General features: G+C 51.2%; 1 protein-coding gene across 1 annotated transcript; it reads left to right on the top strand.

The window, feature by feature from the left end:
* The first annotated feature begins 3,729 nt into the window (after positions 1 to 3,729).
* On the top strand, positions 3,730 to 8,992 carry LOC118079525 (homeobox protein not2-like). Its single transcript, XM_088661173.1, has 3 exons — positions 3,730 to 4,036; positions 5,718 to 5,926; positions 8,668 to 8,992. The coding sequence occupies exons 1-3, from the start codon at positions 3,730 to 3,732 to the stop codon at positions 8,833 to 8,835; spliced, it is 684 nt and encodes a 227-aa protein (XP_088517299.1). The 3' UTR covers positions 8,836 to 8,992.
* The last annotated feature ends 3,648 nt before the right edge of the window (positions 8,993 to 12,640 follow it).

Genomic DNA, 12,640 nt, shown 5'->3' with positions numbered 1-12,640 from the left:
TCCTGCCCCCCCCTCCATACAAGCCAAAGGTTCTCCCTCCTGGGCTGATTAATGAGCCGCCAACCCCCCCCCCCAAATTAGTGTTGTGTGCTTGGCTAATGTGTCCTTTTTTAAAAGCTGGGGATTTTCACCCCCTGGTAATGATGTGGGAAATCTCACAGTAGCCAGCAAGCTGGGCCACCTGCGCTGGAGAGATGGGGCTGGAACCCAGGGGGGGGGCTTGTCTTGCTGCAGAAGGAGGGCCAGGCTTGCCCCCACCCCAAGACCCTGCCCCTTCATTCTCGTCATTTGGAGAAGTGGGGGGGGGTTAAGGGAGCAGAGGAGACCTTCAAGCAACAAGTCCCGCTTTTATAAACAACAACACCGCCGACCCCCCCCCCCCCCGCAAGCAAAGTGTCCAGGAGTGAAAAGCATTTCCTGGTGGTTCAGCTGAAAGAATAGGGGCGCATTAACATTCCAGGCACCTTGACAAGAGATGAAAGGGCCGGGAGGACCAAGGAAGCTGGCTCTCCTGCCTCCAGATGTTATGGTGATGGGATGCCTGAAAGGAGCGCTGTTTTGCTGAAGGAAGACAAAGATGCTTGGCCACTTCAAACGCTTCTAATTGATGCTAATGACTATTAGATGGAGCGGGGTCTTGTTCCCCCGTTGAGGAAAGGAGAAGAGAGCATTTTACAATCCCCAGCCTACAAAGCCCTATTTGGTCCACCTCCCCAAGAATGTGCCCCCTCATCCCAGATTTTGCCTTTGCCTCCCCCCAGCGAGGCACCCAGCTGGTGGCATCCACCTTCTTGGCCCATGAGAAATTTCACACCTAGCCTTCCCCCCCTCCTTTCTCTCCATCCTCCCAGCCCCCAGGCTCCCCACGGAGAAGGGGCAGGGAACAGGTCCCCTCAACTGCCTGCCAGGAGGAGAAAGATTTCCTTGCAGGGGATGTGTTTGTTGGGAAGGGGGGGGGAGAGCTTCCAGGGCATTTCCGCAGCCTCCCAGCACCTGCACCTTGTGACCTATAAGAAACATTCTGGAAGACGCTGGGATGTGGGGCACATCTCAGCTCGGGAAAAGGGTCCCTGGCACCCCTAAAATAAATATTGGTGCTCCAAGCCATCGCCTGAGGTTGCTTCTCCAGTTGGGGCAGCTTTTGCATGGAAACTGTGTGTGAGAGAGATCAAAAGGGGGGGGGTTCCTAAAGTTCTGCTCCTTTAATTTACTATCATAACGTTGATATATACTGCTTGGTTGTAAAATGTGGCTTGTATGAAGTTGTATATAAATAAAGAAAGAAGAATTACTAACCCCACACAATGTTACTACTGCTACTTTCCAGGAACACTGCAGAACGCAGGGTAAAATCCAGCACTTCTCTGGGCTAGTAACAGGCCTGGGGGAGCCTGGTGCATCTTCCCAGGGCAGTACTAAATGTGGGTGCCTGAGGTTTAATGGGCCTTACTCCCAGCTGAGTAATAATAATAATAATAATAATAATAATAATATATTATATCTGGATTGTGCAGGATTGGAGCCTTGCATTCTTGTCAAGGGACAAAAAGGTTCTGAACTTAAATACAGTATAGACAGCCCACAATGTTGACAAAAAGGGGGCATAAGACCAAACAACCTAACACAATTAATTTCTTTGTAAGATTACTCTATAACCATTTAAAAAAAACCCTCTGTGGTTATGCTATTGGGGCAGAACACAGAAAAGTGGGAGATGTTCTTTTGGTTAGTTTTTGTTACTGAGCGATTAGGAAAAAGACTGACCTCAAAAGCAAAAAAGAATGAAGAAGCTTGCAGCCATTTCTACCAACTTCCTCTATCTTCCCAACAGCCCTGTGAGGTAGGATAGGGTGGCCCAAGGCTGCAGGGGAGCAAAAGTACTTATGCATTGAGTCTTGAATGTGAAACTGCACAGTATTTTTGCAGCGCATGAAAGCTTGTGCACTATGGTAATAAATTTGTGAGTATTTAAAATACTGCCGGTCTCATTTTGTGGTGCTGTTTTCCACGTGTTCCTTTTTGTGGGAATCAGGGGCCCTATTTGGGGAGCTGCACCAGGGCCCCCACCCTCCTTAATCCAACCTCCATTCATTATCTTCCTGCAATCCCTTTCCCATAAGCTGACTCTTTAATAGGATCACTATGCAGATCTAAAACCTTGAAATTCTGCTGATAGGCCATTGATGCCTGCAATTCTCAAATGTTAAATGGCTAATTGGCAAACAGAGATCAGGTTTTTGTTTCCCCCTAATGCACTGCAAAGCTTTAGTTATGTGTCTTAACAGGGGAGTGGAATGCTTCTTTCAGCATTCCTGGTGTAAAAAACCAACCAGGTTATGAAACTTATTTCGGTGTGAACACACCAGCATTTAAAGCCGCAAGCCAGTGCATATTTTCCCGGGAGTAGGAAACCCCATTGAATGCAGAGACATAAAAATCTGAATAACTAGATACAACATTTCACCACCTGCCTTGCAGTTCTGGGCACATTTACTTAAGAATAAGTCCTATTCAGCTGAGCCAGAGGCTTTCATAAAGGCTACATTGCCCTCAAGGAAAAATGTCCTGGCCGATTGTGGAAAACAAGCTGTAGGATGCTGACACCTTAATAACCATTTTTGTGACCTCATTGGTTTTGGCTCATTTCTTTCTAATATTCCTAAATTGCCAACAAGGACGTCACTGGGGTGGCAAAGAACAAAGAGGATGGCAAGAAACATGGATATTATTTATTTAATGTGTTATCCTGCCCTTCATTCATAGATCTCAGGGAGGTTCACAACCTAAAATTGCAATATAGAAAACACAAAATGCATAATAAAAATTAAGAGCAAAAACAAAACAGTAAACCCCACCCCCCAGGTATGAATCTCCTCGCAGCAGCCTCCATACACCTACACGTTGGGCCCTTACAAAATCCGGATTAGAGCGCAGCGCCTGCATGCTTTCGTTGTGATTCCTGCACTGCAGGGGGTTGGACTAGATGACCCCTGGCTCCCTTCCAACGCTACAATTCCGTGATTCTAGGAAAGGCAACTAGGGTGCCAGGTGCCAACCAGGTGGGTGCAGTTAGCATTCAAAGGCCGACTGCTCTGGTCCCAGCCCTTGTTCTGGGGGTGCCACGGGGGCGCAAAGCGCTTTACAGGGCAACTACTCCGGCGTGCGTTCCGCCAGCGCTTACTCGGAGTAGACCCATGGAAATGTATGCCGTGAGCGCAAGCTTTGCAACACGGGACGCGAAAGCCACAACATCCAGAGGACAGCCCTCCCTTCCTGACTCGCTTCGGCTCTGCCCCCCCCCCCGGGGGCTGGAGAAGGGGAAGCAGGTCCCTGCCCCGCGGAGCCTACAGTCTAGCGGGTGCCCGTCCGGGAAACGACGGGGCAGCGGAGGGCCGGGAGAAGCAAAAGCCCAGCGAGACGCCCAGGCAGGCAGGGCCGCCGTCGGGCGAGCCGCTCGGGACGGAGAAAGGGGGTCTGTCGGGGGCGTCGGGCTGCTGCCGGATTTGCGCGCCAGAGGCGTCTTCTCCAGCCGCCCCGTCGAAGAGAGGAAGCCAAGCCCGACGGCGCGGCAGGGAGCAGCCGGGGGGGGGGAGTTTTCCTCGACGGCGCGGCCCCCGGAGGCTTCATCCCTGGCCTGGGCCACGCCCTCCTTGTTGGGACAGGGCACGCCCTATAAAGCCCCCGTCGCCTGCGGCTGGGCTACCTCCCCTTGTCCGCCCCGTCGCCAGCATGTTGCAGAGCCGGCCGCTGCTCTTCTCGGCGCTGGGAGAGCCGGCCGTCGAGGCCACCCGGGACCCACCGCCTCCGCCGCGGAGCCGTTTCGACATCGAGTCGCTGCTGGCCAAGTCGGAGCCGCCCCGTCGGAGCGCGCCCGGAGCCAGCGTCTGGGCCGCCGCCGCCGCCTCTCCGGGCGCGCTGCGCTTTGGCTGCGCCCTCCGGTTCCTGCCGGTCCCCGCCGTCTGCTTGGGCGAGAGGCCCCCTGCGCTGCTCCCGCTGCAGCCCCGCCAGTGCGCCCCGACCGGCTGCAGGAGGCCAGGTGAGAGCCGAGTCGGGGAACCCGGGCAGGGGGGCGACGGGAGTGCGGGCGGGGTCAGGCGTGCACGTGGGAACAGGCATAAGAGCGAGCGAGCATCTCGCGGGGGCATCTTGTGGGTGGGCGCCTTTCCCGACGGGGTGTCGTCTTAGGACCGTGCTCAGGTGTAGACTGCCTCTGACTCTGGAGGCTCAACATTGAGCCGTCCTGCCTGTAGCCTCTGAGGGCCTATTGCGTAGCCGTCCTGACGAGGGATTTGGAGCGAGGTTAGAGAAGGCTGCATGGAAGCAACGACTCTCCCAGGGCAATTAATTGCCCCTCACTTTCCTTATTGCAAGAAAGGGGGAAAGCCCAGGTGTTTCTGAAAAGTGTTTCTGGTGCAGGTATGGTTTAGCGGTTTGTGTCAGACAGGGACCTGGGAGCCCAGGGTTCAACGTCTGGCTTGCAGGGCAACATTTGATTTTCCCAGCCTAACCTCCCTTCCAGTGTTGTTGGCGGGATTAAACAAGGAGGGGGGAGGACCATGTATAGGGCAGATCTACTCTGAAACTAATAAAGCGTCAGGGCCCCAATCCTGGAGGGGGCCTGAGAAGCAAATTTAGTCCACATTGCTTAAATTTTTTGGGTTTGGTAAACCCAATACGAGTCCCATTTTTTGTTGTATATACTGTATTATTGTATATATTCCCCAACTCTCTATAATTACGTAGCATACATTTGCTGGTGTGCTTGAATCTGCTTTGGAAATAGATAGTGTCTACTCCAAAGTATTGAACCAAAGGGGGCTTCCCCCAGGTGAGTCCATGACTAGCAAAAGCCCAACTGGGACTCATTGGGGAAAAGCAGACTCTGCCTCTGGCCCGCCTTCCTGGATTGCAGCAATGGCAGCCCAGGGACTGCAGAACAAGGCGTTGGGGTCCAGGCAGGCAGATCAAATTGCACCAATTCTGCTTCAGTAGCTGGCTGCTCATTCCTTCCCAAGCTCGTAAGTCAGGCAAGGAGTTTAATTGTTCTAAAAGGCCATGACAAACTTGGCTCAAAAGGTCCTCAAACCCTAAAGACCTCGAAAGCCCTGAATGGTTTGGGACCAGTTTATTTGAACGCTGTCCCCCTTCCATGCCCCGTATGCCCACAGGAGCCAGTCTCCAGCCCCTAGGATCATCTGAGAGAAATCAGGTTCAGGGGTGCCGAAGGGATTCTCGGGGGATTCTAGAACACTGTATGTGGATTGGGCCCATATGCAGATTTGCATCCTCTTTGGCAGGTGGAATGGAGGGTCCAAGAATAAATCCGTGGCCATCTAGCTCAGCATTGCCTGCACTGACAGGCAGCAGCTCTGCAGAGTTCTGGGCATGGCTATGCTTTCTTCTGTCTTGCCCAATTCATTGTCCCGCAAGCCGCCTTGGTGTTGCTTAGAAATGAAAGCTAGCCTGCCAATGATTTTACAACAAAGCAGCAAATTCCTTGCTGCCATGTGAATGCGGGGGGGGGGGTTGCGGGGGGGCACAGCTTGGATGTCCAGTGTCTGTCAGGGCTCATTGCAGGGCTCTACAAGTCTGTGGTTCTATGACCTTATTTCCCTCCCCCCCCCTACGCTTCTCCCAGGCTAGTCGCTAATCTGGCCTGTGGTGTATTTTCCCTTGACACCCGTATCACGAGGATGTCTCCCCCTTTGCCGTTCCAGAGCTGGAGTTTGCTCACTGTGCCCTTGCTGGTTCCCTGGGGGCTCCCCTTTCGTGGAGATCAGGGGTCCCCTGCAAGACCAAGAGGGTGCGGACCGTCTTCACGCCAGAGCAGCTGGACCGGCTGGAGAAAGAGTTCCTCAAGCAGCAGTACATGGTGGGCAACGAGCGGGTGGACCTGGCCACTACCCTGCACCTCACAGAAACCCAGGTAAATAATGCCGCCGCCCCCCACCCCAAACTCACACAGCAAGGCCAGGAGCAAGCGCAGCATCTTAACAAACAGAAGGACATCCCTCTTTCTGTGCTCCTCCCAATGGAGCTGGGGACAGGTATACCCCTCCCTCAAGTCGTTTGCGTACATACAGTACTGTCTTCTCTTGTATATTATTTACTACAAAGCTCTTTAGTGTGGGAATGTTCAGGGTGGCAGGAGAGGACATATTGTTTATTAATATCCTTCCTAACTTGCGCTAGCAAGTTCCTTTACTTAGCAGAGTTTCACATTCCCCCTTTTTTACATGCGCAGCAGATAGCTGGTTGCAGGCTCGTGTGCCTCTCGCTATTACACAACTCAATCTGTCTCAGATTGAATTGTATGTTTCTATAAATTCCCTTGAATCCCTCTTAAAAGAATGAAGACGCCAGCATCTTTTTCAAAGTCAATACAAGAAGTTGACCTACATCAGTTCACAGTTGGATTCCTTAAGGCAGACTTAGTTACAAATATGTGGATGTGGACCTACCCCATATGGGGGAATAATCCCAGTGCTTCTGCTAGCTGAGAGCCAGCAGAGCGGTCCTAGCTAAAAGCTGGTCCAATGAAGAAGTCGAATTTGCTGCCAAGGAGTGTGGTGGAGTCTCCTTCTTTGGAGGTCTTTAAGCAGAGGCTTGACAGCCATCTGTCAGGAATGCTTTGATGGTGTTTCCTGCTAGGCAGGGGGTTGGACTGGATGGCCCTTGCGGTGTCTCTTAACTCTATGATTCTATGATTCTAAGAAGTAAGTAAAAAAGAGGGAGGTGTGCTGTGTGACCCATCCTTTAGTTACCTGCACAGGTAAGGTCATGTCCACCTTTAAAAAGGTAAAGGGGCCCCTGACCATCAGGTCCAGTCGTGTCCGACTCTGGGGTTGCAGCGCTCATCTCACTCTATAGGCCAAGGGAGCTGGTGTTTGTCCGCAGACAGCTTCCAGGTCATGTGGCCAGCATGACAAAGCTGCTTCTGGTGAACCAGAGCAGCGCACGGAAACGCCGTTTACCTTCCCGCCGGAGCAGTCCCTATTTTTCTACTTGCACTTTGACGTGCTTTCGAACTGCTAGGTGGGCAGGAGCTGGGACCGAGCAACGGGAGCTCACCCTGTTGCAGGGATTCAAACCGCCGACCTTCTGATCAGCAAGCCCTAGACTCTGTGGTTTAACCCACAGCACCACCTGGGTCCCCACATGCCCGCCTTTAGTCACCTGCAAAGGAAGGATGCTCTAGCCAGGAGGAACATGAAGTTTCAACTGGCTGGACCAAACATTCCCTTGCATGTCTTCTCTGGCATTACAAGCAATGTTGTACTTGACTGCTTCCAGTGGGTTACATCCCACATTTAGCGACAAAACGTCGGATTACTGGAGCTCTGAACCACTTATATGTCACAGAAGGACTCTTTATTACTGTGTTTGCAATTATTCAAGAAAAAACCTATTTTGGAACCTACTTTTGCCATTTTTATGGACGTTTAGTGTTTGTTTACCGATAGTTGCCTTGGTGATATGATCTTGTGTCGACCGCAGTAGTCATTGTATCACCACCCTGCTAATTGTTTTATTGTTAGAATCATAGAATCATAGAATCATAGAGTTGGAAGAGACCACAAGGGCCATCCAGTCCAACCCCCTGCCAAGCAGGAAACACCATCAAAGCATTCCTGACAGATGGCTGTCAAGCATCTGCTTAAAGACCTCCAAAGAAGAAGACTCCACCACACTCCTTGGCAGCAAATTCCACTGCCGAACAGCTCTTACTGTCAGGAAGTTCTTCCTAATGTTTAGGTGGAATTTTCTTTCTTGTAGTTTGAATCCGTTGCTCCGTGTCCGCTTCTCTGGAGCAGCAGAAAACAACCTTTCTCCCTCCTCTATATGACATCCTTTTATATATTTGAACATGGCTATCATATCACCCCTTAACCTTCTCTTCTCCAGGCTAAACATACCCAGCTCCCTAAGCCGTTCCTCATAAGGCATCGTTTCCAGGCCTTTGACCATTTTGGTTGCCCTCTTCTGGACACGTTCCAGCTTATCAGTATCCTTCTTGAACTGTGGTGCCCAGAACTGGACACAGTACTCCAGGTGAGGTCTGACCAGAGCAGAATACAGTGGTACTATTACTTCCCTTAATCTAGATGCTATACTCCTATTGATGCAGCCCAGAATTGCATTGGCTTTTTTAGCTGCTGCATCACACTGCTGACTCATGTCAAGTTTGTGGTCTACCAAGACTCCTAGATCCTTTTCACATGTACTGCTCTCAAGCCAGGTGTCTCCCATCCTGTATTTGTGCCTTTCATTTTTTTTGCCCAAGTGTAGTACTTTACATTTCTCCTTGTTAAAATTCATCTTGTTTGCTTTGGCCCAGTTGTCTAATCTGTTAAGGTCATTCTGAAGTGTGATCCTGTCCTCTGGGGTGTTAGCCACCCCTCCCAATTTGGTGTCATCTGCAAACTTGCTCTACTCTCTTAAGAAGCGGCATCCTGTATCAAGGACAGACCCAGGTGATCAAGGGCCTGGAAGCCAGGCCTGATGAGGAACGGTTGAGGGAGTTGGAATCATAGACTCTTAGTAGAGTTGGAAGGGAGCCCAAGTCAGACGGGCAGGGGGCATCCTTGCGCACTGATGCTGTTGGGGTCGGGACAGGATTGGTTCCTGGCTTGGCCTCCTTCCACTTTCTGCCCTTCTGCCTTGCAGGTGAAAGTCTGGTTCCAGAACAGGAGGATCAAATGGCGAAAACAGAGCCTGGAGCAGAAGGCTGCCAAACTCTCACAGTTTGGGGGTCCACAGCCCATCCCCCGGGGGCTGCCAGAGGAGGAGGACAGTGGCGAGAATGAGGAGGGGGACGTGGACATCGAAGTGTAGCGGTTGCTGCCCCAGCCAAGGACACCACTTTCGTTTTATTTCAGCAGAGTTGGCACCTGCCTCCTCGGGAGGCCAGGACTTGATGGCGCCCCCGTGGACACCCCCAGAGCCACCTTGCCTGATCCACCTGGGGGCCTTTGGATGCAAGGCGTGGTCTTTCTTCGTGTGCACACTCATTGCCTGGCTCCATCGGGTGGCATTCAGTGAAGGGCTTCTGCTAGGACTTTGGGCTGTGAGACAGAACTTTCTCTCTCTCTCTCTGCACCCCTAAATCTGTTCTGGGGATTCCCCAGTCCCTGTGGACCAGAGCTGGGTGGGGGCAACAGGGAGAAGAGGCAGGGGGTTTTGCATTGCGCAACCAGAAGTCCTTGCACTAGTGGAAGCTCTTGGTTGCATTCCACCCATTGCGTCCTGCTCACTGCCTCTGGGCACTAATATGGCACCAGGGAGCTGGTCAGCAGGACCCACTGGAGCATGGAGGTTCTATTTAACTAGCCAGCCCATATCCAGTGTCAGGATTGTCTTCATGAATCCATGAAATGATTATACATTAATCCTGTGGCAGTGAGTTCCATAGGTCAGTTATATATTGCTGTTCTTTCGCCACGAAAGCACATGCTTTAAAGAGCTTAGTTTGGTATTCTGAATGGGCAGGCCTTGTGGCTGGATTTGGTTTGCTCACCCAGAGCTTTGAATTATATACAAAGCCTCCTGAATCCGGTGCCAGAGCAGAGGGCAACAGGGCAGACCTTTGTCCTCCAGGGCAACAATTGTAGATTTGGCCCCGGAGCTTAATGCAAACCTTGGTGAATGTTTGAAATCTGAATCTAATATCTCAAAGTTGTAGCCATTAACATTACACCAGGTCCAACCATTTTCCTTACGTAGCTCAGGTTTGTCTGCACTGACCGGCAGCAGCTTTCAAGGATTTGAGATGGGGAAGATTCCCAGTTGAACCCGTGACCTTTTCAAGCTAGCAGATGTTGTGCCACTGAGCCGCAGCCCTAAACGTTCCCTTCCTTGCTAAGTTTGCCACAGAGTCCGCCGTTTCCTCGGACTGGTGATTCAGAGCTTCTCGGCAATCTCAGGGTATAACTGATTGTGCCTCTTCCTTTCTTGAAAAAGCAGGACATTTTAAAACGGCTGGTTGCAAATCATGGTATTTATTTATATAGCAGTAGCTGCACTTTTTAAAGTAGAAAAAGATATAATTTAATTTATTTTTTCCTCTTGTGGTTTTTTTGTGTGTGTTTGTGCCATTGATAAAATCTGGTTTTATAGGAAAGCAGAAAAATAAAAACTCTATATGCAAATCCTGTTCTGTCCCAGAGGCAATGTCACGGGAGTCTGCTGCGCTCATGGCTATGATCCGTGGCAGCAGTCCTGCACACACCGCCAGCAAGACCTGAGGTCCGCATGCCAGACCTGACTGCCCCATGTTGCTCAGGGCTCTTTCTCCCCTGTGGGCCAAAGTCACAACAAGCATCGGTTTCTGTGCGACTTACGGGCTGCATCAAAGCCTTTGGAACATGTGAAGATGAATGGAGGTTATATCTCCCGCTAGACACATACCTGGTCATGCCACCTGGGACTGAACTGGGCACCAGGCAAAGCAGGTCTTCTGCGCCCGAGTTAATGGTCCCACCTGCCCACCCACCCCAATCAGGAAGAGGCACATTTTTTGCCTCTCTGACCATTAGAGCTCTCCAGGAGCTCTTGGGAAAGAGAAGGGACCTTTCACAGCTCTTGCTACTTCACCCCCTAACTGGAGGTGGTGGGGCTTGCACCTTGGGCAGGCATCACACAACTTCTGCCTTTGGGCTTTGCCCCTCCAGGGTGCCCTAGGGAGCCATTGCCCCAAGTCAGCTGCTGCCCCGTTGTGGTGTCCGGGTGCTGCACGGACCTGGAACAGCCATGTCTCTGCCTCCTGTCCATCTGCACCTCAATGGACCGTTGGCTCTCCAGCTGCTTTGGGACTACAATTCCCATCATCCCTGGCCACTGGTCTTGCTAGCTAGGGATGGTGGGTGTTGTAGTCCAAAAGCAGCTGGAGATCCAAGTTTGGGAAACACTGAATCCTGGGAAGCCTTTATGTGCCTCCTTCCCATCAGAAATCCCAAAAGTGGCTCTCATAAAATAAATGTTGGGCATTTTTTTAAAAAAAGAAAAAGTTAGCCCTTAGCAGTTTTAAGTGCATTGTCTGCTCAGGAGGCCTCTGCCCACTCCTGGCTGGGATGACCTTGCGCCAGGAGTCTCTCCGCTGCGCATCTCCCAGCTGCATTCCTGCAATGTGCTGCTGTGTGCGGGCCTTTCTTTACAGTCTGGGAGCTGCAGCTGGCACAGAATGCTGCGGCTGTCCCTGTGATGTGCTGAGGATCAATAGGCAGGGTACTCAGCTGGAAAGCAATGCGCAGACTGCCAATGGGGCACGGTGCCCAATTCGAGGTGCTGGTGCCACTCTACGAACCCCTCAACACCTTAGGACAGGGGTTGGCAAAGTTTTTGTGGCTTGGGCTGGTTCACGGTCCTGCAGATGCTGCGGTGGGCCAGAGTGTGCGCGGATGCATGCGCAAATGCTATTTCTGGTGCTCCTGGCATGGAGGAGGCGTGCACAGCTTCCCATTGGCTGCAGGAGCTCTGAGCAGGCGGCGGGGGTCCATGGGCCGGTTAAATGAGCCACTTGTGGCCCATGGGCCTTAGGTTGCTGGCCCCTGGCTTAGGACTTGAAGGAGCCCCATCTCCAGCCAACCTGAGTTTCGCCATCTGCAGGGAAGGTGCACCACAAGAGGCAGGGCCTTCTCAGTGGTGACTCCCCTGCTATGGAACTTCCTTTCTGCAGAGATGATCCGGTTCCCCACAGTGTGTTCATTCAGGCAGCAGCTGAAGACGCATTTATTCTGACAGGCCTCTGGAGCAGAACAGAAGGATTTTGGGGAGTTTTTTGGGTAATAGTTGTGAATTGCGTTTGAAATGGTTCTTATACGGTTTTGTTGTCACTGTTGATTTTGTTAAGTGCTTTGGGACGCTTCGTGTTCAATGAAATGGGGGACCAGAGTTCAAAACGCCACCTGGCCACAAAGGCCACTGGGTGATCTCTCAGGCCAAGTTACCTTGCAGGGTTGTTGTGACGGTCGAGTAGACCTGGGGGAGAAGGCATGTTTGCCACTTTGAGCTCCTTGGAGGCACTGTGGGATAGAAACGTGTAAGAATAAATCATGCTGATTATTACGGTGTCTTGTATTTTGAATTGTGGCTCTGTTTCCACTTTTCATGCTGCCTGTGTCTTGTCCCAGTATGTCCCAGTTGCAGCCACTGCCCTCCCACACTCCTGCCGGCTCATGGCAACTGGTCAGGATGCCCACGGTGTGCAGGTGCCCATTTGGGGGGCAGAACAGCAAGGGCAGGCAAGTGCCCTCAGGTCCTCCTGCTCAAGGCTTCCCTCTGGCCTCTGGGAAATGGGATGAGGGTCTCATCCAGCCATCAGGCTCTTCCTTTGTTCTTTTTATTATTAATTTTTATTGCACTTTAAAATTTACAGATAAATATCTTTTCTCCTACATTTACGTACATAAGTCTATTTTTCTATACATGTTCATATCCTTAATATAATAAATGACTTTCCCCTAACTCTTTTAACAGCTTCACTATCTCTCTTTATTTCAATTTCTTTTGTACTGTGTTCTAGTATACTTTCAACCTTCTCTTTATATAGGATACCTCCTCTAATTGTCTTTTATTTTGTGAAATTTACTCTAGGCACACCCAAGTTTTGATTTGGGAACCGTGTTTACACACATAATTTTTG

This window comes from Zootoca vivipara, chromosome Z1 (genome assembly GCF_965207765.1).
Source record: "Zootoca vivipara chromosome Z1, rZooViv2.hap1.1, whole genome shotgun sequence".
NCBI lineage: Eukaryota > Metazoa > Chordata > Lepidosauria > Squamata > Lacertidae > Zootoca > Zootoca vivipara.
Note: the sequence above shows the minus strand (reverse complement) of the source record. Positions and strands in the feature narration are given on the sequence as shown.